The 22,644-nt window shown below is 43.7% G+C and overlaps 4 protein-coding genes and 1 long non-coding RNA gene across 6 annotated transcripts in view; 2 read left to right on the top strand and 3 right to left on the bottom strand.

Annotated features, from left to right (window-relative positions):
- prmt2 (protein arginine methyltransferase 2) overlaps positions 1-3,927 on the bottom strand; it is a 5,131-nt gene extending 1,204 nt beyond the window's left edge. The window contains exons 1-9 of one of the 2 annotated variants that reach the window (XM_061287476.1): positions 3,785-3,927; positions 3,125-3,313; positions 2,869-3,030; positions 2,575-2,739; positions 2,302-2,477; positions 1,925-2,054; positions 1,697-1,833; positions 920-1,094; positions 1-826 (exon numbers count right to left, since the gene is read on the bottom strand). The exon at positions 1-826 is cut by the window's left edge and continues 1,204 nt beyond it. In XM_061287476.1, coding sequence (XP_061143460.1) covers positions 794-826; positions 920-1,094; positions 1,697-1,833; positions 1,925-2,054; positions 2,302-2,477; positions 2,575-2,739; positions 2,869-3,030; positions 3,125-3,313; positions 3,785-3,865 — 1,248 coding nt within the window. In that variant the 5' untranslated portion in view covers positions 3,866-3,927 and the 3' untranslated portion in view covers positions 1-793. The remainder of the gene's footprint in view (positions 827-919; positions 1,095-1,696; positions 1,834-1,924; positions 2,055-2,301; positions 2,478-2,574; positions 2,740-2,868; positions 3,031-3,124; positions 3,314-3,784) is intronic. The other variant, XM_061287477.1, reaches the window with a different exon arrangement.
- Positions 1-3,981, top strand: part of LOC133159992 (zinc finger protein 436) — a 5,958-nt gene extending 1,977 nt beyond the window's left edge. Inside the window, exon 2 of the mRNA XM_061287479.1 lies at positions 1-3,981. This exon is cut by the window's left edge and continues 850 nt beyond it. Within this exon, the coding sequence (XP_061143463.1) occupies positions 1-103 (103 nt within the window). The 3' untranslated portion in view covers positions 104-3,981.
- A 480-nt stretch (positions 3,982-4,461) lies between these two features.
- Positions 4,462-6,945, bottom strand: ercc1 (excision repair cross-complementation group 1). The gene is made up of 9 exons (XM_061287480.1): positions 6,606-6,945; positions 6,153-6,533; positions 5,850-5,953; positions 5,652-5,751; positions 5,484-5,560; positions 5,147-5,246; positions 4,930-5,001; positions 4,773-4,841; positions 4,462-4,684 (listed from the first exon to the last, which is right to left on the bottom strand). Exons 1-9 carry the CDS (start codon positions 6,663-6,665, stop codon positions 4,619-4,621), a joined length of 1,029 nt encoding a protein of 342 aa, XP_061143464.1. The 5' UTR covers positions 6,666-6,945; the 3' UTR covers positions 4,462-4,618.
- A 233-nt stretch (positions 6,946-7,178) lies between these two features.
- sona (SON DNA and RNA binding protein a) lies at positions 7,179-15,080 on the top strand. The gene is made up of 10 exons (XM_061287474.1): positions 7,179-7,339; positions 8,542-8,627; positions 8,756-8,960; positions 9,256-9,314; positions 9,484-11,757; positions 11,838-12,222; positions 12,455-12,975; positions 13,065-13,543; positions 13,613-13,697; positions 13,940-15,080. The coding sequence occupies exons 2-9, from the start codon at positions 8,600-8,602 to the stop codon at positions 13,685-13,687; spliced, it is 4,026 nt and encodes a 1,341-aa protein (XP_061143458.1). The 5' UTR covers positions 7,179-7,339; positions 8,542-8,599; the 3' UTR covers positions 13,688-13,697; positions 13,940-15,080.
- Positions 15,081-15,536: 456 nt separating this feature from the next.
- LOC133159994 (uncharacterized) overlaps positions 15,537-22,644 on the bottom strand; it is a 55,810-nt gene continuing 48,702 nt past the window's right edge. The window contains exon 3 of the long non-coding RNA XR_009715781.1: positions 15,537-15,845. This is a non-coding gene — a long non-coding RNA (uncharacterized LOC133159994). The remainder of the gene's footprint in view (positions 15,846-22,644) is intronic.

Genomic DNA, 22,644 nt, shown 5'->3' with positions numbered 1-22,644 from the left:
TCCATTGTTCATCCCGCTCTCAAAGCCGCCGCGACACCCGGAGCCCGCTCAGGCGGCATCCACCGAGATCACCATGGGCTCTGAGGTCAAAACTGATTTTTGATCAGGAGGTCACTGTATGTGCATCTCTAAAAATTGGAATATTGTGGAAAGCTTCATTTATTTCTGTAGTTCAATCCACAAAGTCAAAAATTTGCAGTTTTTTTTTTTTTTTTTTAAATTGACTACAGAAATAAATGACTTTTTTCTATGATATTTGGGTTAATTGAGATGCAAATGTTGACAAACATTCCCAATGCTCATTGACACTTATGGACAATTTCCTCTAACATGTTTGTGGGATGCTGGGAGGAAGACCTGAAGAAAACCCACACAAGCAGAAGAAGAACATGAAAACTCCACTCGGGAAGGCCTGAGCCAAGACTCGAACCTTGAACATTAGAAGAGTAAGGCAGGCATGCTAATTGCTAGCAACCCCCAAGATGCATGTTGAATTAATATTGAACTGAATTGTTCCACTTAGAAATAAATTATTGAGATTGATTGGACTGAACGGATTGTGTTCACCTTTTCAGGTTAGGCTATTCCAGTCGCAGGCATTTGAAAGACTCTTCAGATGTGTTTAAAAATGGACTTTGAAGAGTTTGTCATTCATGCTTGTGGTAAAACCCAGATTGTCAATGAAAGAGTCCAGGATACTCTGTGTGTTGACAAACTCTTCCACTTAATGAATGCTGATTCCAAATCCCCAGAAATTCAGCAGGCAAGCATTGTGCCAGATGCCGAGAAGCTCTCAGCGCCACATAGGGAAGCTCTTGGTACCGGCCTGCAGGTCATAAAAAGGGAAGCACCTCATCGTATTAGCGTATAGCTCCACTGTCATATTGTAACGATCCTACATTGTAGAAGACAAATTTACCTGGCAGGTGGCCGCCTCCTGCGCGAGGCAGCTGATGTCCCAGTGGAGGGTGACAGTCAAGTGGCGCCTCCACACGGGGTTTCTTCGGAGAGTAATGGTTCCGCTAATGCGGCTCGCGGCATGCACAGTGATGGGCTCGTCCAGCATGAACAGAGTCTGCTTCCAATGCGTCGGCCTGGAGCCAAGACGTAATTGAAGAAGTAAGGTCACTTAAAAGTCACTTATCAGTGTTCGCTTTTGCTGGAAGTATTGTTTGTTAACGGGTAAGATAAAACACATATTCGCTTTGTTTAACATAACTGCTTGGTAAAATTAGATTGTGCAATGTAATTGATATTTAAAAAGATTAAAGTATTGCTTAAACTGATCAGCCAGACATGTTCTTAAAATAAATATTTAATAGCAGTATACATTGTAGGGTGGTCACTATTGAATATTGTTAGAATCGAATATTAGCATTGGTGTATTTTAAACATTTTTTCCTGATTACTGTTTACTAACCAATCATTTTTGATCTGGTATTATTTAGTGATTTAAAAAATGCAACGAAACAATAGCAACAAAATAATTACTTGATTACTAAAATGCGAGATGATCGATTTGTTGTCGATTAATTGATGACTTTTGACACCTCTGATGTAGTTTGTTCACCCCCGCTTTAAATGCTTATTGGCTCCCAACAAAGTTTTGTTTGATTTCCTCCCACCCAATAATGGATTGAAATTTTGCATTTGACAGTTCCACTTTAAATGGCAACAGTAAATGGATGTGTCCTACTCTGAGTCAGGTCCGGTGTTCAGTTCCACCGTTGCACCGCCTTCCTCCAAGCTCTTGAAGTAAACACTAAACCAGGCAGTGAAGCCGTGGAACACGCCAGACTTTTCCACTTGAAATTGAAACTCGCCTTGCATTACCTTAGAAATGATAAAGTGGTCCTGCGCGTTACAAAAGGCCTTTCGGTTGGGACTACTGTAGGAATAAAAGATGGCTGGCTGGATGATTTACCTCCAGGTCTGCCACCTGCAGTGTGTGCATGTCCAAGCAGATGACATCGGCAGGAGAGGCGAGGCGATCGCCCGGCTCCATCAAGTGGCTGAACTTGGGCTTGCTGAAGAACTCCTGCAGTGCGAGAGGCCTGCGGAAAGAAGGCGCGACGTCATTTGTAAGTTGTGCTATTCAAATAAACATTGCACTGAAGATCAGGAAGAGAAGAAAATGTTCTGGTGCATGCATTTACAGTTTCTGCTCAAAATTGAGTCAATGTATGAGGTGTGTCAAAAAAGAATCCACAACTGGTGTCACCAAACATTCTGTCAGCTTGGCTTATCTCGGCCTACACAGGTTTCCTCCCACGTTGTGAGGTTATGTCTGATGTGTCTCACTGAAGCGGGGTGAAGTCCAAGCCGTAGGGTTTTTCCCAGAAGGCCATTTTCTCGGCGTAGTATCTGTGAGCTTGGCAAGGCACCAAGGTGAGAGCTGCGGACGAGGGCCACATCGTGCCACCTTCCCTCAGCCAGCGGTCCCTGGCCAGCAGGACGGACTCCACCATGAACTCAAACTAGACCAAAAAGAAAGGAGATAAGGTAAATGCGGAGATTCAGCCCGGTTGGGGCTATTTGTGTTCGTGTAAGTCATCCGGGTAGGGGGATTCTTACGACCAAACAGTTGCCCATCCACTCAGACACCAGGACGTCCACCTGCTCAGGTAGCTGGATCTCTTCGGCTCGCCCCTGGAGCACCGTGATCACCTCCTCACACTCATTCTGCTTCACCAGCTTCTTGGTGTGCTCCACCATTGAGCTGGCCTCCACAGCATACACCTTCAACAGTGTAAACGGCCATGAATGCTTCTGGTGTTTGGAGGAAAAACTTCTATTTTGGCAATTCACGACAGGTCTCGTCCCTCCTTCTACTTGTCAAGTGTCTACAGGGGTGCTGTGTTCTCTCACCACTGCCGGTTGTGCCAGCTGAGCGCAGAACAGACTCATGATGCCCGTCCCGCAGCCGAGGTCCATCACCACCTTCCTGTGCAGAGAAGTGCTGTTGTTGACGATGACCCGCCTGTACGTCTCTGTGCGGCTCTTGTCTGACAACATCTCCAAGTGAAGATTCTGGTATTGTAGAATATATTTCAAAATATTTTGGATCCAATCATTGCGCATATAAATTGATCTAATAACACTAAAGTAAATGAAAAAGGCTAACCAGTGCTCCGTAAGTAAAATAGTACTCATCATCCTGCCAAGCATCCTCTTCCTCTTCTTCTTCAGTGGTTCCCTGGCGGAGGTAGCTGGCAGGGACGTAACCGAAGACCCCTCGTAGCTCAGCCCACCACCACTCTGAGGTAATCTTGCCATGGACAATCAGTCGATCTCCTTTGCTGATACTAAGCTGCTGAACATTAGAGACACAAGTTTAAAACTGAATGTGATTCTAAACTTTCACATCCATTTTCTATAGCCTCTGATCATTATTACGATTGGGGTGAGCTGGAGCCTATCCCAATGAAAGGCGGGGTACAGACAAAAAAAACCCCATCGACACTCACGGCTATGGAAAGTTTAGGGCTGTACTTGGGAAAGTATTTTAACGTTTTTTTTCTTTTCAAGTCTTATTATGCATTCCTCAATTTACGACGTTTTAAATTTGGGGTTACGCACATCGTCACGTCACATTACTGCATATGTTTGTGTATAATACAACTCTGAACTCTATTTGCACATAGTGGCATGACTAATAATTGAAGGGGGAACATCCAAATCCATTCTGCACTTTTTGTACTCGTAGTTTGCTCTAGGATATAATTAAAAAACACAAGATAGTAAATTGCAAATATTAAGACGTTTGGACATTCAGATAGATAACCTCTTCACTGCAGCGCCCAGGAAAGCTCCAAAGAACAACATACTCCTCAGGCGGCACTAGATCCTCCAGTTGATCCTCCATCTTTACAAAAGCGAATTTTAATGCTGCTCTCAGAAACTATGCATGTTTAATTACATTTTGGTTACAACATGTAGTAATGTTCATCAGTTGAGCTAGAACCAGCGACAATGGAGAAATGACTGAAAACCACAACTTTTGCGAGCACTTCCTGCTGTTTACGTCACGTATGTTGCGTTCACAGACAATCGGAAATAACTCCAAATGTCATTTTACATTTAGTAATGGCGCTAGGATTCAAAAGTTTTGAACACAAACATATATGTATTTTTGGACAGGTGAATCGAAACAACCGGTAGTCTATTGCTCACATAACCAAACCCAATAGAAAAGTTATAATTACAGTAAATAGTTGTAGAAAAATAAAAAAACATGTCCAAAATGGTCAATTAAGAAAATTGCCTGTTTCCACCTGCTGTAACTAAATACAGCAATCACAATACGACCTTAATATCAACATATTATACTATATTTTATTGTCGTTTCTTATTTTTATGCAAAAATGTATGTTTACCTACTAGATAGTGCAGGTGATCATTTAACTTAACAATGAGGGGCGAGTACCATGATTCCTCTATACTTAAAATCACAGTTTCAAGAACATTTTACAATATTTATTGTCATTTCAAGAATGATTCAGTAATATTATCCCATGACAATATTTATTAATTATAAACAGCACTGTGAAGGAAAAAAATGTGCGTGTCTTTTCAAGTTAACCGTCTCGTGATGCCACATACTGCAGAGTCCGAATCCTCAACTGTTAGACTTTGTCTTGGATTTTAGGAAAGGTTTATGAAGCACATCATAAAGACGTCTTGCCTGCAAACACAAAATGACAACAGAGTAACTAAATTGGCAATAATGTTTTTTTTTTGAATGATCTGGTAATATGCATGTTTCCCTTCACCTTTTGTGGACCAAGGCCTGGACAGAGAACCAGGTCTTCTTTTGAAGCACTGATGATTCCTTCCAAAGACTGTAATGGGAAAAATAGATATAAAAGAATTACTAATAGACAAAAGTCAACATTTCAGTTATAGTGACAAAGATTAAGAGGGACTTACAGAGAAGGTTGAAAGTAACGTCATAGCATCTGTCTTGTTTATGGACTTCACAGTGGTCAGGCAGTCAGTCACCTTCAAAACATCAAACAAATGTATATTTGGTGACATTCTTAAAAAAAAACAACGATGTGACTATAAGGCACAAAGCTGAGATGGGTTATTGCTATAAAATTGACACAAAGCACATCACACCTTAAAACTTCATTGACAAGATTACCTTTGACAAATAATTTTTTTCAACTTGCTCCTTCAAAAGATCTGCTGGTTTCTTCTCATATGACTTGTATGTTTCCAGGTAACGTCCCGCCTCCTCTGGACTGCCAGTTCATCAAAAATAAATTAATATCAAATGTAAATAATAAATATCTAAATATAAAAATTATGTTCATGTCTAAGACCACGCTGGTGTTTATTTTGTTCGTCATAACTTTTTAAAAGTTTTCAACCCACGTCTTATGTTTGACTGTAAAGGTTGCACGGTTCACACTGTCACATCGACACGGATAACATTGTTTGTATTATTTGTCTTCCAGGCAATCAATCGCAGCACTTGCCTCCATGCCAAAATAAGAGTGCAGTCAGCCATGATGCAGATTCGAGCCAGCTCCTTCAATGCATGATGGGGGTCTTTCTGTGAAGGACAGCCCCAACAATACATGTTACAAAAATACAATGAATGCTTCAAAACGTTTCCATTGAAAATTATGACACTTTATACTCACCACATCCACTTGAACAAGTAAAACTCGAAGGGTGAAGCTTTGTCCAAGCTGCTTAAGTCGGTCATGGATATAGTTTGGATTCAGATTGTGATATCTCAAACTTTGCGCCAGTTGAAGAAAAAAAAAAAAAAAAAAGGAAGAAATTCAGGTGTATAGCAGCTATTTTACAGAATTTACTAGGTGGGTGCAAACCTCTACCTGAGAAAGAGAGCACAAGTTGTCTGGCCTAAGACATAGTCTGGCACCACTTCTCCAAACTCCCATGGGACACTCCTCACAAACTTCAAAATGGGATTCCCCCTCTGTAAGCATGAAACGAATTACAGTATGTTTGGGAACAAATACGCCCCACGCAGGGTATTCAAATGCAAACTTCAACTTGAAAAAATATGCCTTTAAAGTGACACACAATGGAAAATAGAGTTTAGTGTTAACTTCTCATCAGCGCCAATTATTTGATAGTTATCTAGAGATGAATTTGATATTCCTTCCGGTGCCTACCTGTCTGGAACTGACAATGATGCTACTCCCGGATCCTGCGGGTTTTGGACCGAAGCTTGGACAATTGATTTCTCTCTGACCACTGGGTCCGGACCCCAAAGTCTCCTCGTTCTTTGTCACTTCATCACCGCCACTTGGTCCTACCTTGGGCGGCAGTGGGTCAGGCTCACTTTGCCTAGGACAGGTAGTGGTGGTAGCTCCATCAATTTTAGATGTAGGCATTTCAGAGGACCCATCACATCGAGGAACCGCAGACCCTTGAGCTTTAGCTTTGATTATATATTGTGCATACGACAAATGCTGGGTCTCCTTTCCTGGGGATGCGCTTGCATTGCTTTTGCTTTGTCCCACTGTTACTGATGGTTGAAAGTGAGGCTTTGGCTGAAAAAACAAACATGTCTTATTTAAAATGATTAACCAAATATAGACGAACAATCTGATATAATCGCTTACTGGTGTTCTCTCTTTAGTAAAGGCAGAATCGTCCAAATCGATATTAAACCTCTTCTTCATGACTCAGCGAGGGATGTTTGAACAATGCACGAAAAAGATAAGTTCGCAAAAATCCTTTAAACTAGCAGACAACAACCGGAGTCTCAAACTGTAAGAATACATGTAACAGCAGACGATATGCACTGTACTGACGATTGGCTGCTTCCATTAGGTGCATGTTCTAGCGTTTCAAGTAAGAAAAAATAACATATATTCCACAAGGATTAATGCAGACGGGTATTATTCAATTCAAACTACTTCGCCAGACACACATGCACTTCCTTGTTCCAAATAGCTCCTCCCCTCTACGGAGCTTCTGGGTGATGTAGTGCTATGTCATTGTCAATGCGCTTGTATTGGATTTTGTGGAGGCTAGCAGTACCTATCATCGCTAACACATGTTGTGAAAGTAATTCATCCATCCACCATTCATCAATTCGTCTGTCCATTCATTCATTCATCTATCCATCCGTCCATCCATCTAGCGTCAGCACCGGGTGTTGCCCCGGTAACTGTGACGCTGCCACTCAACCCGCGCAGCACTGCATGCTGGGATACCTTCCTATCATGGCGGAAGAGTTAGCTGGCTAACGTTGTCGGTACGCGATTGTTCGGCTTCGCACGTTTTGGAAACTACGACCGCAGCCCTTGATAAAAAATCTACTCTTCCGCTTGTGCCTCCAAACTTACACAGGGTAAATATACGTTACAAAAACGTGGCAAATGTGATTAAGTAACCAACTCGCTTTGTTGAAACGAGTCATAGCTACTAGCGAAAATGGACTTAGCGCTAGGTTGTTAAACAACTACGAGCATGCTAATCAAGATAGCTGTTTTAGCTGGACGGGTAGGTTGTGAATGGCACCGGAGGCCGCTGATGTGTAGCATCGTGTTTATTTCATTATAGCTACATATGAAAAATAATTATAAGCCACGTTAGCAAACAAGTCGCCATTTTGTGGAAAATCTATGTTCATAACTCTTTTATAGATCCGATAGCAGCGTGACCTCCGATGATTTTTGAATGAATGTTAAAGCTAGCATGCAGCCACGCAGGCCCGCTGGCGATTAGTAACTTGTGAACTGAGTTGCTTTTGTAAACTTGGTGAGAATTGTCGTTTTCTCAGCAAACTTTGCTCGACCTGTGTATATGTTAGCAGTCCTAATCAATAAAATGCGTGCTGATATGTCTGGCCTATGACACAAATTCAGCGTCAAAATTGCACGTCGTGGTTTGGCTGGGAGCGCGGCAACGTTAACTTGACGTTCTTGTCTTAGGCTAAACGGAAAACCGTGTATCTTAAATCGATCAGACAGATTTCTTTTAAGTGGGTGTGATCAAGTGGCACTTTTGTAATTTTAAAGAGTTCTTACCGTAACAAAAGCGTACGGTTAAAATAGAGTTTTGCCGTAACTAGATTAGCGGATCAGGATGGGATGGATACTGTTCATAGATCCGTTCTCTTGGTAGCTTTTTTTCATTTTTAATCTTAATTTGAATGAAGTTGTTATTTTTACAGATTTGTAAATGTACACGCTGTGGTAAATATGAAATAGTTTAGCCATAGTTGAGCCATTATATGATGTGACAGAATAATTCTCGACATTTGTAATAGGGTTACCCCAAAACATTTTTCTCTGTCATTAATTTATGTACGTTATATGAGTTGAGTGAAGACAGTAGAATTCTTCTTGGATGTTGGAGACATTTCACACTAAATCCAAAATGATCAAAGGTGAAACATCGTCAACAATCAAGATGGGTGCAGTTACCTTGAGTTAACTGTAGAATTAATATATGTGATGCAGGTCCAGACAAAAATGAACTTTTTACTTGGTTTTTGGGATAGAATTGTTTGATAAAATCCTAAGTGATAGTTTGTTGATTCTTCCCCAGTGACACTACCACTCTACATTAAGAGGATCCTTTACGACAGCACTCGCATCAGATCAAAATGGAGTGTGCAGTGGACATTCCAGCCGGTAAGTGGTTGTGAGGGTACAATCATTCCGGCGCTGCTTTTTTTTCAACGTTTGTTCATAAAATTACATTGTGTAAATATTGAGTATACTTTGTTTGCATAACGTGAAATTCCGGTTGTCATGTTCAGGCGAAGATGAGACAAAGGAAAAAGATGACGTGAATTGCACTGATGGGACTGAACAGCCCCATAAGAAAAACAAGAAGCACAAAAAGCACAAGAACAAGAAGAAGAAAAAGAAAAGGAAGAATGAAAAGGAAAGCAGCTCGGAGTCTGGTGCTGACTCTGATACCGAGACTTCTCCTCAGAAACCTGTCCGGACTACTAGAGCCAGGTCAGAAGACGTTGTACTTATTCTTTGCGAACACACCCTTTTCCACCCATCAATTAAAAGCATAATGCATTGAGTAGAAAGTCAAATGCATACATGAAGATAAAAAAAAAAACAACTTAATGAATTAATTCTTAGGTGCTGCCAATTACAAGGTTAAGATGGAGCTCCAAAAATTATTGCTCCTGGTATCCAACTCAAAGTTGTACCTCCTATATTAATTAGCTACCCAAGTTAAGATTAGTGTGTTGCTCATTTTGTGAGCAATTTCTGAACCCATTTGCCCTTGATTTTGCAGTGCAAGGCTGGCGGCAAAAACTGGAGATCTTGCTGAGCAGAAGGAAGAGACAAAAACAGGTAGGACACTTATATATATATACACACACACACACACACACACACACACACACACACACACACACACACACACACACACACACACACACATATATTCATTCATTCTCTAATGCAAAACCAACAATAAAAGAAGAATAGAATGAAAATAGATCATTAATTGTCTTGTCAGATTGTGTGGACAAGGAGGGAGACGCAAAATCTAAAAAACACAAAAGACACGCTGCTAAGAAGAAGAAAAAGAAGAAGAAGAAGGATGAAAAGAAATCACAATCTCGCTCCTCATCCGATAGCAGCTCCGGCTCAGGTTCTGAATCTGAAACGGAAGGCCGTGCAGGGATGGGTGATGGCAAATCTTCTCCGGCGGTAGCAGCTATCCAGCAAGAGCCAGTGTCACTAATGTCAACACAGAACGACAGAGGGGATCAGAAAGATATTCTCAATCTGCTGAATCCCGAAGCACTTGAAGAGAAGAAGCAGTGCATAGTCGAAATGGATGTTCCGCAAAGTGCAGAGAAGACCACAACCGATAGTCAAACCAACGGACCAGAAAAAGATATCAAATCCTCATTGCCTAGCTTGGATGAGGTCACACAGACAGCACCAGTTCAGATGAAAGAGGAAGCCAGTCTAGGAGATGGTACATTGGGTCACGCCAATGAACTTCCTGACATTATTCCTAAACAGGAAAATAATGCACCTAAAGACGAGCCAGTGCAAAAAGACGAATCCAGCTTAATGCAGCAGGCGACAGTAAAAGAGCCAGATTCACCCAAGCCAGCATCTCCCCTCCCTATGATGGGTCCTGATATTAAGCTGTCTGGGTCAAGACATAGTCGGTCACCATCACCAAGCCCCCCAAAGCAACAGAATGATGAGCAAACAGTAGTGGCAGCGGAAGAACCGCCAGAGAATCATTCGAGATCAGCCTCAAAGGACAAGTCATCTCCCACGCCTCAAAAAAATCGTCAGCTCTCGCGCTCCATCTCTCGCTCTCAGTCTCCTAAACCTAGGAAGAAGTCCGTCTCCCCACGCTCCAAGTCTCCCAAGAGAGCTCGCCGTCGGTCGTGGTCCGGTTCTCGCTCACGTACACCGAGGAGGAAGTCGTTACGGTCACCGCGGCGGTCCAAGACACCAAAACGTCGGAGAAGCTCGTCTTTGTCTCCGAGGCGCCGCCGCAGTTCCCCATCCACAAAAAGAAGATCCTCGAGATCGCCAAAACGCGGGGCACGCAGGTCGCGCTCTTTATCTCGGTCTCCAAGGAGAAGCCGGAGATCAAAGTCCCGCTCACGAGGGCGCTTAAGACGCTCCCGCACGCGCTCGCCCAGACGTGGTGGAGCAAGCGGGAGACGGTCGCGGTCTCGCTCTTTTGCCAGGGCCCGTCGCTCCAGATCCAGGCGCCCTTACCGCAGATCCAGGTCACGTTCCTTGGCAAAACGGACCGGTGGCAGGCGCTCAAGGAGTCGATCTTTGTCGCGTCACAGGAGGTCGCCGCCTCCCAGAGCGCGCCGCTCACGCTCCAGATCGGTCCGCAGAAGCCGGCGGACTCGATCGCGCTCCGTCACAACCTACAAACGGCAGCGGCGCTCTCGATCAAGGAGTCGCCGCAAACGGACCAAATCCCGAACGCCCATTTCTCGCTGGCGCTCCAAATCCAGGTCTCCGGTCCGAAGGCGTTCTCGTTCCCTGGTCAGAAGGCGGTCTCGTTCCCCTGCCAGGAGAAAGCGCTCTCCGCCGCGGTCTAGCAAACGCTCGAGATCCCGCTCATTGCCGAGAAGGCACAGGTCAAAGTCACCTTCACCATTACGGAGCAGAAAGAAGTCCAAATCGCCCAGGATCAGCGTCAGAAGGTCCAAGTCAAAATCTGTCTCTGTTGGCTTGCGCAGATCCAAGTCCAGATCCCGGTCTGAGTCAAGTAATAGACCGTCTGATAGGTCATCCCATGCCAGATCCGCCTCACCCCCTCCTGAGAAGGCGACTTCTTCTCCCCAGGCGGAGCAAGCATCTCCTGAAAAGATGGCATCCCCCGACAACATGGGATCCCTCGAAAAGATGACATCTCCAGAAAGGATGGCACCTCCAGAAATTATGGCTTCTCCAGAAAGGTTGGCGTCGCCAGAAAAGATGGCGTCACCAGAAAGGATGGCGTCACCAGAAAGGATGGCGTCACCAGAAAGGATGGCGTCACCGGAAAGGATGGCGTCACCGGAAAGGATGGCGTCCCTTGAAAGGATGGCATTCCCCGAAAGGATGGCATCCCCAGAAAAGATGGCCTCCCCAGAAAGGATGGCTTCCCCAGAAAGGATGGCCTCCCCCGAAAGGATGGCATCCCCCGAAAGGATGGCATCCCCCGAAAGGATGGCATCCCCAGAAAAGATGGCCTCCCCAGAAAAGATGGCCTCCCCAGAAAGGATGGCTCCAGTAGCTGAAACCCTTCCAGTCTCAGGTGAGAGTAGTTTATTTTATCTTTTTCCAACTTTGATGATTTAGGTGTATTGGGGTTTGAATACCTTGTCTATTTTACAGGTGGCTGGAGGCCTGTGCCCGCACTGGTTGCTTCTAGTTTTCCAGCTGTTACTTCTGTGGATGAAGTTCAGGAGCTGCCTCAAGCCCCTGATACCCTCCCTGAAGAAGAGGAAGACGAACAGAGGGAGGAGCACAGCACGTGGCACGAACAGGATGTTTCGGGGACAGGGCCTGGTTCCCAAGAACCTGCCGATGAACCGGAGGGATCGGAATGTTCTGCAGGCTTAGATGAAGAAATGCAAAATGCTTCCCTACCTGTGAACATGTTAGAAGAATCCCAGAAAAGCCCCTCGCGCTCGGCGTCTCCAGGAAGGCAGAGTTTAGAGTGCTCGCCCGCACCCGCAGATCACAGGGAACCTTCCCGCTCAGCTTCACCCCGAAAGAGGTTTGTACTTTGTGCATGCAAGGAACCACCAACATTACTTTGTGAATACTGTGAACCCCTGGGAATATACTTTTGAATAATTTGAACAGATTGCAATTTTGGAAGAAGAAAAAAATACCGTTTCTTTTTTTCCCTGTAGGGTTGATATACTTGGTAATTTGCATGACCTGAATCATGTTATAAGCAGGAACCACATCATAATGTATGTAATCACTCTCATCGTTGTCTTCAGATCTCCAGCAAGGAAAAGAGAATCTGTCTCACCATCTGAAAAAAAGAAGCGCCGTTCAAAGTCTCGCAGTCCCGGCCGCCGCAGAAAATCCAGCCCTTCTCGTTCCAGCACACGACGCAAGCGATCCCGTTCCAAGTCTCGGACCAGGGCGCGCCGATCCAAGTCCCGTTCTCCAGTCCGCAAGAGGCGCTCCCGCTCGCCCAACGCCAGGGGGAGGAAAAGATCCAAGTCCGCCGACAGGAACAAACGATCTCGGAGCCGATCCGCCGGCCGCAAGAAAAGGTCGAGGTCGGGAGACAGAGGTCGCAGGTCCAGGTCTCGTTCCTCCGACCGAAGACGCCGGTCAAGATCCAGAGGTCGAGGGAAGCGTCCGGTATTTCGCAGTCGCTCATTTGATAGAAGGGATAGGTGGAAAAGGGAGCCCAGCCACTCTCCCGTTCTGATTCTCCGCAAACAGCGCCGCTCAGGGTCGCGCACACGACGCAGCGCCAGCAAGTCGCCTCCTAGGCTCACTGACCTGGGTAAACGTTTTTACACGCTTACATCACAGGTACGTGACAATATAGGCGAGTGCTTACGTGATTTGTTTTGTCATCTCATTCCCGCCCAGATAAAGACCAGCTACTGGAGATAGCCAAGGCCAACGCAGCTGCCATGTGTGCCAAAGCGGGCGTCCCCATCCCCGAAAGTCTGCGGCCAAAAGCGATCCTCCAACTTCCCCTGCCAACGCCTTCCGCCGGCCCGCTCTCCCTCCCGCTGCCCTTACCCCTCCCCATGGGCATGGGGATGCCAAATATGCCCAACATGGGTCCAATGGGGCTGCCCGGTATTCCAGGAATGCCTAACATGTCCAACATCACCATGAGTGCTGCCATGGCAAGTATGACGGCGGCCACCATGACGGCCGCCCTCACCAACATGGGGGCCTTGGCGGCCATGCCCCCCCTTGCCCCTCTCCCCACCATCACAAACAAACCTCCTCCATGTCTCGCGCCACCAACCCCATCCCTGAACCTGGACCACATTGAGGAAGCAAAAAGGAAGGTCACTCAGCAAGCAAACATCCACACCATAAAGGAGCTGACGGAGGTAAAGGATGCTGCTTTTTACGCGCGTTGCGTTTGAGCACTCATAATCTGTTTTTCTGTTTTTGTCTAGAAATGTAAGATGATTGCCAATAGTAAGGAGGAGATGGCCGTAGCTAAACCTCATGTCTCCGATGACGAATACTAATTTCTTCAAGGTAAAGACGACAATCTTTATTCTACCTTTTGAGACAAACTTCTCACTTTACTTTTACCATTAGGGCATGCGGAATTCATTGAAAGATAATGGGAAAATTAATTGTTGCAAAAAAAAAAAAAAAAGGCAGATTCCCCCTGAATAATTGCTGTTACCAAAAAATCGCGCTCTAGACTACAAATGAGTTGTAATGCTTTGTAAAATGTTCTAATTTTGATGCATTCCCCCCCCCACCTTTCTTAGGACCTGCACAGGAAAATCTTAACAACAAAAAAGGATTTTTTTTTCCCCAGGACAATGTGCCCACTGTAGTTCTCATTGAAAGTCACGTGCCGTGACGGAGCCTCGGGCAAAAGACGAGCATCCTAGTTGCTTACAACTTTTCCCCACGTTGTTTCCGCTTGCGCGGCTGGGTCATGTGATACCACTCAAGAAACTGGAGACAATAACTTCTCGTGTGCATGATTGTAAAGCTATCATGTGAGTGTGTGTATATAGGGATTTTCACCAATATCCCCTCAGTGTTGCTGCTTGCTTGCTCAAGCAGTCACTGTTGTAAAGACTGAAACCAAACTTACCTAGTGGCGCCTTTTTTGTCGTTTTTGTAAAAGCTTAGTTCGTCTAAATTGGTTTTACTTAAGCTTTCTGAAAGAACCGTGTATAGTGGACACTGCTTCCTTGTTCTGCTGTATTCTTTAGTTTTTGCGTTTGCTTTTTTTAAAACTTTATTTCAGTTGATTTTCATGTGTGATTTGTTGACACCAGTTTGGGTATTGTTCAGTTGCAAAAATTGCGGGATATCCGAGAGAAGCGGATCGCACGGCGTGACATCTCCCTGTCCAAAAAAACACATCAAGATTCAATTAGTTCTGCCCTGTTTGTGATTTATATTTCTTTTAAAGTGGCAGCTAAATTTAACTCGGAGATGCACGCACAGAGGAAATAATTCATCGTTTTACAAACTGCAGGACTAATTCGGAGTGATTTGCATTTGAAAAGCTTGAAACACCGCCAGCTTTGATTTCAACAGTGACAATCACTTCCTTTTATTTTTTGGCGACCTATTATTGTCGCCCATAACCATCAAACTTTTATCCATGTCAATTTATTGCAGTTTAAAATGTGTAAGCTGCATCCTCTCATGACCAAGGCTGTCTTAACTGTTGAAGATAATGCAGATTTTTTTTTTCCTTCCTATTGTCTGCTTCTCGCTTCTCTATCAACACATGAATCTCCTCTTTGCTAGTTTAAAGACAGGAGGGGGGAAAAAAGAGGAACATGCATTTTAGGATTTTTTCTGTGGGGGGGGTGTCATTTGAAATAAAACATTGCTTGCTCTGTATATAAATGTGATAATGATTATTAAAAATCTCATTGATCTGTACATATTCTTGTCCTTGTGTATTATGTTCTCAGCATGTGACTGCTAATTTAACATTGTGTTTTTAACCCCATCTCAAATGAATAATTAAAAAAATGCATTATAATAAAATAATAGACTACAACCAGATTATAATTTTAAAAAGTAAAAGATGTTACCATTAAATAAAAAAATTAATCTGAGCAATGACAGCAACCATTTGGCTTGATTGACAGTCATTTTTACTGCCGTCTGGTGGTCAAATTGGGAAACGCGTGTTCAGTGTGCAGTGTCCACCCCTCGGGCATATAGCAAAGCCTCTGTCCTCGCAGCATCCTTGGTTGTTGTGGTATAGACAGGCAGCCTGCCATACCGACAATACCGTCCCCTAAAACGTTTTTTTTTAAAGTAAAGAGGGGGGGGGGGCATAATAATCCCTTGCAGTCATGGGGTAATTCCTGCATTTATTTAGAGGAGCTGCTTAACTAATTCTAAGTGGCACTTGTCCTGACAGCCCTTTCGGTATTTGCATTTTTCCGACGACCACATTGACACTTTGCAATTAAAGGGATGCCAGCTTTCATCAGGCAGAAACAAACGGGGCTCCTCTTGCACAGCCAGCTGGTGCAGATTTCGATTGTCCAATGTGACCATCAGGCCCCGGCTGCAGGTATAAAAGGGCCCCGCATCATAAATGTCAACTAAAACCCAAAGTGACGTTGAGAGGTTGCGCAGCCTTGAGCGCCCAGCTCCAGATCTCCGGATGAAGTCAGAGCCCATAAGTAGAACCTGGCGGCAAGATTTAACAGCTGTCACGACCTTCTTATTGGCAGTGTGTACCATGAAAAAAAATGATACGACTGGCATAAAAACAAGTATAAATGACATATTTTTAAAAATTATTTATTTATTTATTTATTTAAAATTGGCATAAAAACAAGTATAAATGACATATTTTTAAAGATTATTTATTTATTTATTTATTTATTTATTTATTATTTATTCAATTTATTACTACTATTTTGAAACCAGGGATGTCGCGCTCCAGTCCTCGGGGGCCGCGTTCCAACATGTTTTTCAAGATTCCCTCGTTAAGTGCACCTGCGTGAAAAGTTTTAGCTCCTGCCGAACGTGAAAGGAGCTAAAACTTTTCACGCAGGTGCGCTTAACGAGGGTCACTTGGAAAACATGTTGGAACGCAGCCCGAGAGTTAGGGTTTCAAACTAGGGTTTAAAGCTAGGCTTTCATATTAGAGTTAGGGTTTCAAAGTAGGGTTTAAAGCTAGGGGTAGGGCTTCAAAGTGGCCTTTCATACTAGGGTTAGGGCTTCAAAGTAGGGTTTCATACTAGGGTTAGGGTTTCAAAGTAGAGTTTAAAGCGAGCCGTTAGGGTTTCAAAGTAGGATTTCATACTCGAGTTAGGCTTTCAAAGTAGGGTTTCAAGCACAGACGTCAAACTCCAGTCCTTGGGGCCGCGTTCCAACATGGATTCCAAGATTCCCTCGTTAAGTGCACCTGCGTGAAAAGTTTTAGCTCCCGCCGAACGTGAAAGGAGCTAAAACTTTTCACGCAGGTGCACTTAACGAGGGTCACTTGGAAAACATGTTGGAACGCGGCCCTTCGAGGACTGGAGGTCGGCACCCCTGGAAGCTAGGGTTAGGGTTTCAAACAGCTCGTCCGATTTGAAAACGAGTTATTTGTCTGTTTTGTAGCTTTTACTGTTTATAATATGAGGTGCTCATCCATTTATTTGGGTTGACAGTCATAATGGCCCTCCGAAAGAAGCTATGACTACAATGCAGCCCGCTCCTAACCCTAAGCCTAGCGCCAAGCCTAACCCTACCTCTAGCTCTCAGCCTAAGCTTTAGGGAGGTGTATGGTTTTATGGGGCTGTATTGCAAATTTTTCCAAGATAAAATGTTTAATGGTCCGCCGGGACTTGAACTCAGGGCTCTGGGGTGAGAGTCCAGCGTACCAACCACTACACTATGGAATCCTCACGTGTTTTTGGGAAATTGCACGAGTGCATGTTCGCAGTGTCTGCATGTATTACGTATGTGAGCTCCAACTTGCATACTGAGCACCGAGTGAGTCATTGGCATTGGCGGATCAATGGCTGGCGGTCGATAGAGGCCTGAGTGCTTTGGAACGACCACTCTGTTGTGCAAGCAACCACTAAAAGAAGGTCACATGGACTCATTTCTCCTCAATCCTCCTTTTGCACATCCCATTTTTGCTTTCTAATCAACTGTCCAAACACACACACACGCACTGGCGCTTGCTTCTTTCTCTTTCTCTTTCTTCTTTCTCCAAAATCTGAGACAGGCTAATGAAGACAACAGAGGCAGCAAAGGGGGGGGGGGGGGGGGGGGGGGGCGAAAAAACCACAAGGATTTGTGGGAAAACGAGTTCCTCTCGCAGTTAAGAACCGAGCACAGGAAAAGGAAATCGAAATGAGAGAAGAAGATTTGACCGGGAGGATTGCCACTCACAAAAATACAAGGACGAGATGTGATCACCCATCTCACGGCCATGGAAAGAAATGCACGGTTTGGGTTGTCAGTTCACTGGACCATCAAAAGTGTTTGTGTGTGGGTGTGTGTTAGTTTTTCGGCGTCCTCTGCGCTATCATTCCCAGCCAAACAAGTTTAAAGGGAGGAGAAAATTCCACAGCAGTGATGGAGATGCATAAAGCATCCTTAGCACACAACATTAAAACCTGCCGATATGTGATGTCATCGCTCTTGCAGCATGCTTAAAAAAACTGAGTTAAAAAAAACAAAAATAAAAAAATAAAATAAAAATATATATGTTTATATTTTACTATGATGCATTTAAGGTCTTTTTACACTTGGAAGACCGACATTTTTGGTGTTTCAGATTAAAGAAAAAGATGCCAGTTTGACTTGAGATTTTGACTGTAATATTTATAGAATGTGTTGATGTGTTGTGTTCCCGCTTGAGCAATGTGACTTGCTGGCTGCTAGGCCAGCGCAGCTTCGCAAAAGGACCCCAATTGATTCATTTGTCGGGCTAAAAGGAATTTTGTGGGTCAAATATGATAGGGACCTTGTGGGGACTATTGTGTGTGAATGTGAGAGAGACAGCCGCAGGAATGGGTGAGTTAGTTCCAGTCCATTGCATGAGAATAAGAGTTGCGGTTTGCTACCGTGTTCGTGTGTGTGCGCTGTCTTTCACAAGAAAAAAAGGAGAGGAGTCAACATGGTGTTCCCAAAGAATATCAAGGTTGTTAGCAATGCCCCTCCTGCCCTCCGTCATTTGGTGCCACGTAAGGCCTCCACAGGCGATGCACTCTACTGAGGGTGAGTATTTTTTTCCCCAACCTGAAAAGGTTCCCAGGTATTTTAAGAACATGTCTGTGACAAATGACTCTAAGGATGAAAAATTATTAATCCAGCTTGCTACCATGCAAGAAGCTGATAAATTGACATTTCTAAATAATATTCATTTTTTCCCCGCAACTCTTTTCAGACCATTTACTCTGTTATGGTTAGGGCCGCTGTGCAGTACCTGAAGCCTTTCAGCAGAGGTTCGTCTCACACATTTCCAAGACCCCGCCCCCCCACGACACCCTGAGGTGTTTGTATGACTGAGGTACAGATGTGCCACTCTATTATCGCCGTGCTGACTCAAGTTGAAGAATGGGTCGCGTTGACCCGACTTGTAAGGTCATGACACAACAGGATGTTTGTTGTTGTGTACACTTGCCACTTCAGATTCAGCTCAGGGCTTTTGCTCGAGTGCATTGAAAGGATTTCGGCAGTGTGTGCGCTTGTGATTTTATTTGTCCGAAACGCAGTTCTTGGCCCTGAACCGCAGTTGTCTTTGCGGGGCATCAACAGGAATACTCAACAGTGTTTTACTCTATCCTACCTGTAACGTGGTAATCAAATATTAAAACCTGCAATGCGCTAATTAAACATTCATAGTTGCCACAAGGCTTCAAGGTGCCCAAATGGGTTAGCAAAGTGGCCCCCTTACTGAGACATGGCAGCTTTTTCTATTCCTGGCACAAAACCTGAAAGGCATTTTAATTTCAGCTCCAATCCTTGTTGCCGACTCGTTTAAAGTTGTTGTTGCTGTGTAATGTTTGTGAGGGAACAAAAATAGTCAATAAATAGATGTGAAAATATGTTCAAGCAGATACTAACATACCTTGAGACATTCATTTTGTTTGTCTAACAATGGTTCGAATGAATGAAATTAGCGTAGTCTATTAAATATGTCTTTTAGATAATTATAACCTGCTAATTAATCATTGTTTTTGCAAGAGGAAGTGTGCAATCAATATTATGGCCCACACTTGCCTCTTGGCCTCCTTATTGGCTAGTTGAATGTCTGTTAAATCGACTGAACTGGTTCATTCCATAGGTGGAACGTGTTTGATTTAGGCTTGTAAAAACACGCTTGCTGGACACAACGTTGGGGACATGTACACAACCTCTCGAACCATCGATTTGCTCTGTTTAAGATTTTGACATTGTTGTCCTCAAAGGAATGCCTCTTCTCTCTGAGATGCAAATGGGGTGCAGATGCTGGACGTGAAGAGGGTGAGGTCACGGCACTCCTCGCTACACCGTGTTGCATAAACCTTGCTGTGTTTGCTTCGAGGGATTCTGTCTTTGTCGGGGGAACCGTTTTTTGTTTGAAATTTTGAAGTGCACTAGAATATTAAATTAGGGAGAAAATCCTTTGACGTTTCCCTCCTATAAATCATGGGTCAGCCCAGGCTAACTAGATGGTAATGTTTTTTTTACTGTAATAATATTCAAAATATATTTAATTCTATCTGATTATGTCATTGCTGTAATTTTTTTTAATCATATCACAGAGCGCTATTTTAAAATTCAACATCTTCAACTCTTATCTCAAGGCACTCCTGCCAGTGTAAGTGTATGTGCATTTATATACCACAAGAGTTTTGTTGTGTGTGGACATGAGTGTTGCACGTCTCCCTCGTTATCTGTGTCAGGAGATGGATGGCCGAGCAACAAAACAACCTCTGCTCCCCCCCCCCCCCAGCCACCCCCCCCCCCCCCCGAATGGATATGGCAGCTGGTAAATCATCTGCAGGCACATCTCGGGCACAATGACTCTCCCAGTTCCAGCAAATACCCCCAACCCCCAAGCTGGAAAATCCATGCGCGCTCTTCATCCTGTCTGTTTCACTTGTCAGCTCACCCTGCGTAGAGTTGAGACTGCGCATGAGCTGCTGCTTGAGGAAGGCACTCAATTCCATTCCAGTTTGTCAAATCAGTCAGAACGTATGCACTGTTGTGACTATTTGTTCCGTGCGGCCCCATAGCAAGAGCTAGGCTAGGAGGTTGATCAGAGCAAAACAAAGCCAAAGAGTATGAAGTACAAAAAATAAAAACATCCAAAATGTACCACTTATCAGGAGTTAATGTCAGCTCATGCTAATATGTTTCCATCTTGCAAAACTCACATCAGACTTGCTTAGCTTTTGGTGTTGACATTTCTGAGAGTATAGTTTTGAAACCGGCGAATCATTCATTCCAGGGCAAAGCTGTCAATCATGGACAGAGAAGCTCACAGGCGCATATTAAGAAATGGGGAGCTAGGTTTTACTGGGACATGTGATGTCAAACTTGATTGGTGGCCCAGGTACTTTTTCATAATACCCATGTGATGAATAATGCAACATGCGTACACACTATAATGACTAGAAAATAAAATTATCTATATATAAGGACAGTATACGTCAAAACAAGTCAAGATTTTTTTTCTATAGTATTTGCTATTTAAAGTGCAGTTTTTATTACTATAAAAAAATCACAAATGAATTAAGTACAAGCCGAAATTGGTTAAATCTGAGTTATTTAGCGTTACAGGACCTTCTCAGTATGTCAGAGCAAGGCAATTGCTTCACTTCAGCGCTTTTGTTGTGCGGCTCCGGCTTGGGAAATCTAAAGAGAAAATATAACACTATAACCATTAAATGGGCATTATTGAAGAGGCTCTTGCTTTTTAGCTACCTGTCTATTGAGGCATGCTGCACGTGATCTTTTATTACTACCATGCAGGGCTGAACAACAACAACAAAATCCAATCCTGATGTCCTTCATCTTAGGCTAAGGTTGATGAATCACAAATTAATAAGAGGGAAAGGAAATTTAAATAAATAACTAAAGAAAGAAAGAAAGAAAAAAACGAATCACTAAATGAATAAATAATACATTTAAAAATAAAGCCTACTAATCAACCAATTTGCAGCCTTGGATAGTTCAGGCCTAAAGACACACTCAGATGCACAACCAGTTATTTTTAGGACAACTATAGAACTACAAAAAAAAAAAAAAAAGAATCATTTTCAAATGATGGGGCTTTTAAGATGTCAGCTAATTATAATGTTGAACAGAAAACAAAGTGGGTTGGTGGAGAGCCCCACGACAAGGTCAGCCTTTGGCGCCAAAATTGACGACTGTACATAATTGTTACAATCGTGAAGTACAAAGAAGTCCTACAGAAGAGAACTTTGGCAACTAAAGTAAGACTGACTCCCAGCCAGCCGGAGGCTGCCGCGGCCATTCAATTATTCCCTGTATGGATTAAGTCACAGACCTGATATACAGGCCGCACTTTGTTATGCAGGCACACTCGGAATACTTCAATGAAGAGGAGGAGGCGGAGGAATCCATCAGAGGCTATCTGTCTTTCCATCCGTTCGTCCGTCCGTCCGTCTACCCATCCATTTTCTATTCCTCCATCTGTCTATTTAGCAATCTGTCTATCAAACCAACAGAAACAGCAGAAGAAGACCCACATTTTAAGGGATGAGCTAACAGACAATTTCTCTTATCAAAGTCAAACATTCCCTACAGGAATAAAGGGGAAAGATAAACACACCAATGACACACCATTCGTTCTGTCCTGTGTGTGTGTGTGTTAATAGTGTTAACTCAGAGGCACGTGTTTTATCTACAAATCTGTTTTTTTTTTTTTGAGCCGCAACCTGCTTTGCCACTCATTGAAGTTGCACGTGATCTATTTTGCATGCCGCCCATTACTAATGCATGACGCAGCGGGCGAAAACGTCCATTTCTTGGATGTCTTGCAATGTCAGGGAACTTAAAACAAACCAAAAAAAAAAATTGTCTGGCGACTCAGAAGGGACGCAGCTGTGAAGTGAAAATGTTTGCTAGGGAGGTCACCCCCTAAATTTTTATTGCAATAAAGTAACATGTTCTATGAGGTCCCACACAATTCTGCTTAATATTGCATTTATGGAATATGAGTGGTGGCCATTTTGCCACTTGTTGAAAAATGGCTCAGCTTCCAAACGCAACATGACCGGTGACTACCCCCAACTTCAGATCTCTAAACACGGATGTACTAACCTGTCGCCCACTGGGCTGCCACAAATGATACATTACATAAAGACAACAAAGAAATGAATTAAATTGTATTCCACTACATTGTAATTTGATTGATTGTTCAACCCTGGCTGAGACTGATAAAACATTACCAAGACAAGTTCCTCCTTTCATGCATATTTAATGACCTTGAAATGAAGCGTCGTTATTTCGTCTCGCGTCAGGTAAAGCGCGA

Source organism: Syngnathus typhle, linkage group LG9 (assembly GCF_033458585.1).
Source record: "Syngnathus typhle isolate RoL2023-S1 ecotype Sweden linkage group LG9, RoL_Styp_1.0, whole genome shotgun sequence".
Lineage (NCBI taxonomy): Eukaryota > Metazoa > Chordata > Actinopteri > Syngnathiformes > Syngnathidae > Syngnathus > Syngnathus typhle.
The sequence above is the reverse complement of the archived record's forward strand: the minus strand, read 5'-3'. Positions and strand labels throughout refer to the sequence as shown.

Bases quoted from the DNA above. Each gene is read 5' to 3' on its own strand.
- ercc1 (XM_061287480.1), bottom strand. From the start codon at position 6,665: ATGAAGAAGAGGTTTAATATCGATTTGGACGATTCTGCCTTTACTAAA. The intron at 5,752-5,849 runs GTAGAGGTTTGC...ACTGGCGCAAAG, and splicing joins ACTTGTGCTCTCTTTCTCAG to TTTGAGATATCACAATCTGA. The intron at 4,685-4,772 runs GTGAAGGGAAAC...TTGTGTTTGCAG, and splicing joins CAGGCCTTGGTCCACAAAAG to GCAAGACGTCTTTATGATGT.
- sona (XM_061287474.1), top strand. From the start codon at position 8,600: ATGGAGTGTGCAGTGGACATTCCAGCCG. The intron at 12,223-12,454 runs GTTTGTACTTTG...CGTTGTCTTCAG, and splicing joins TCAGCTTCACCCCGAAAGAG to ATCTCCAGCAAGGAAAAGAG. The intron at 13,544-13,612 runs GTAAAGGATGCT...GTTTTTGTCTAG, and splicing joins CCATAAAGGAGCTGACGGAG to AAATGTAAGATGATTGCCAA.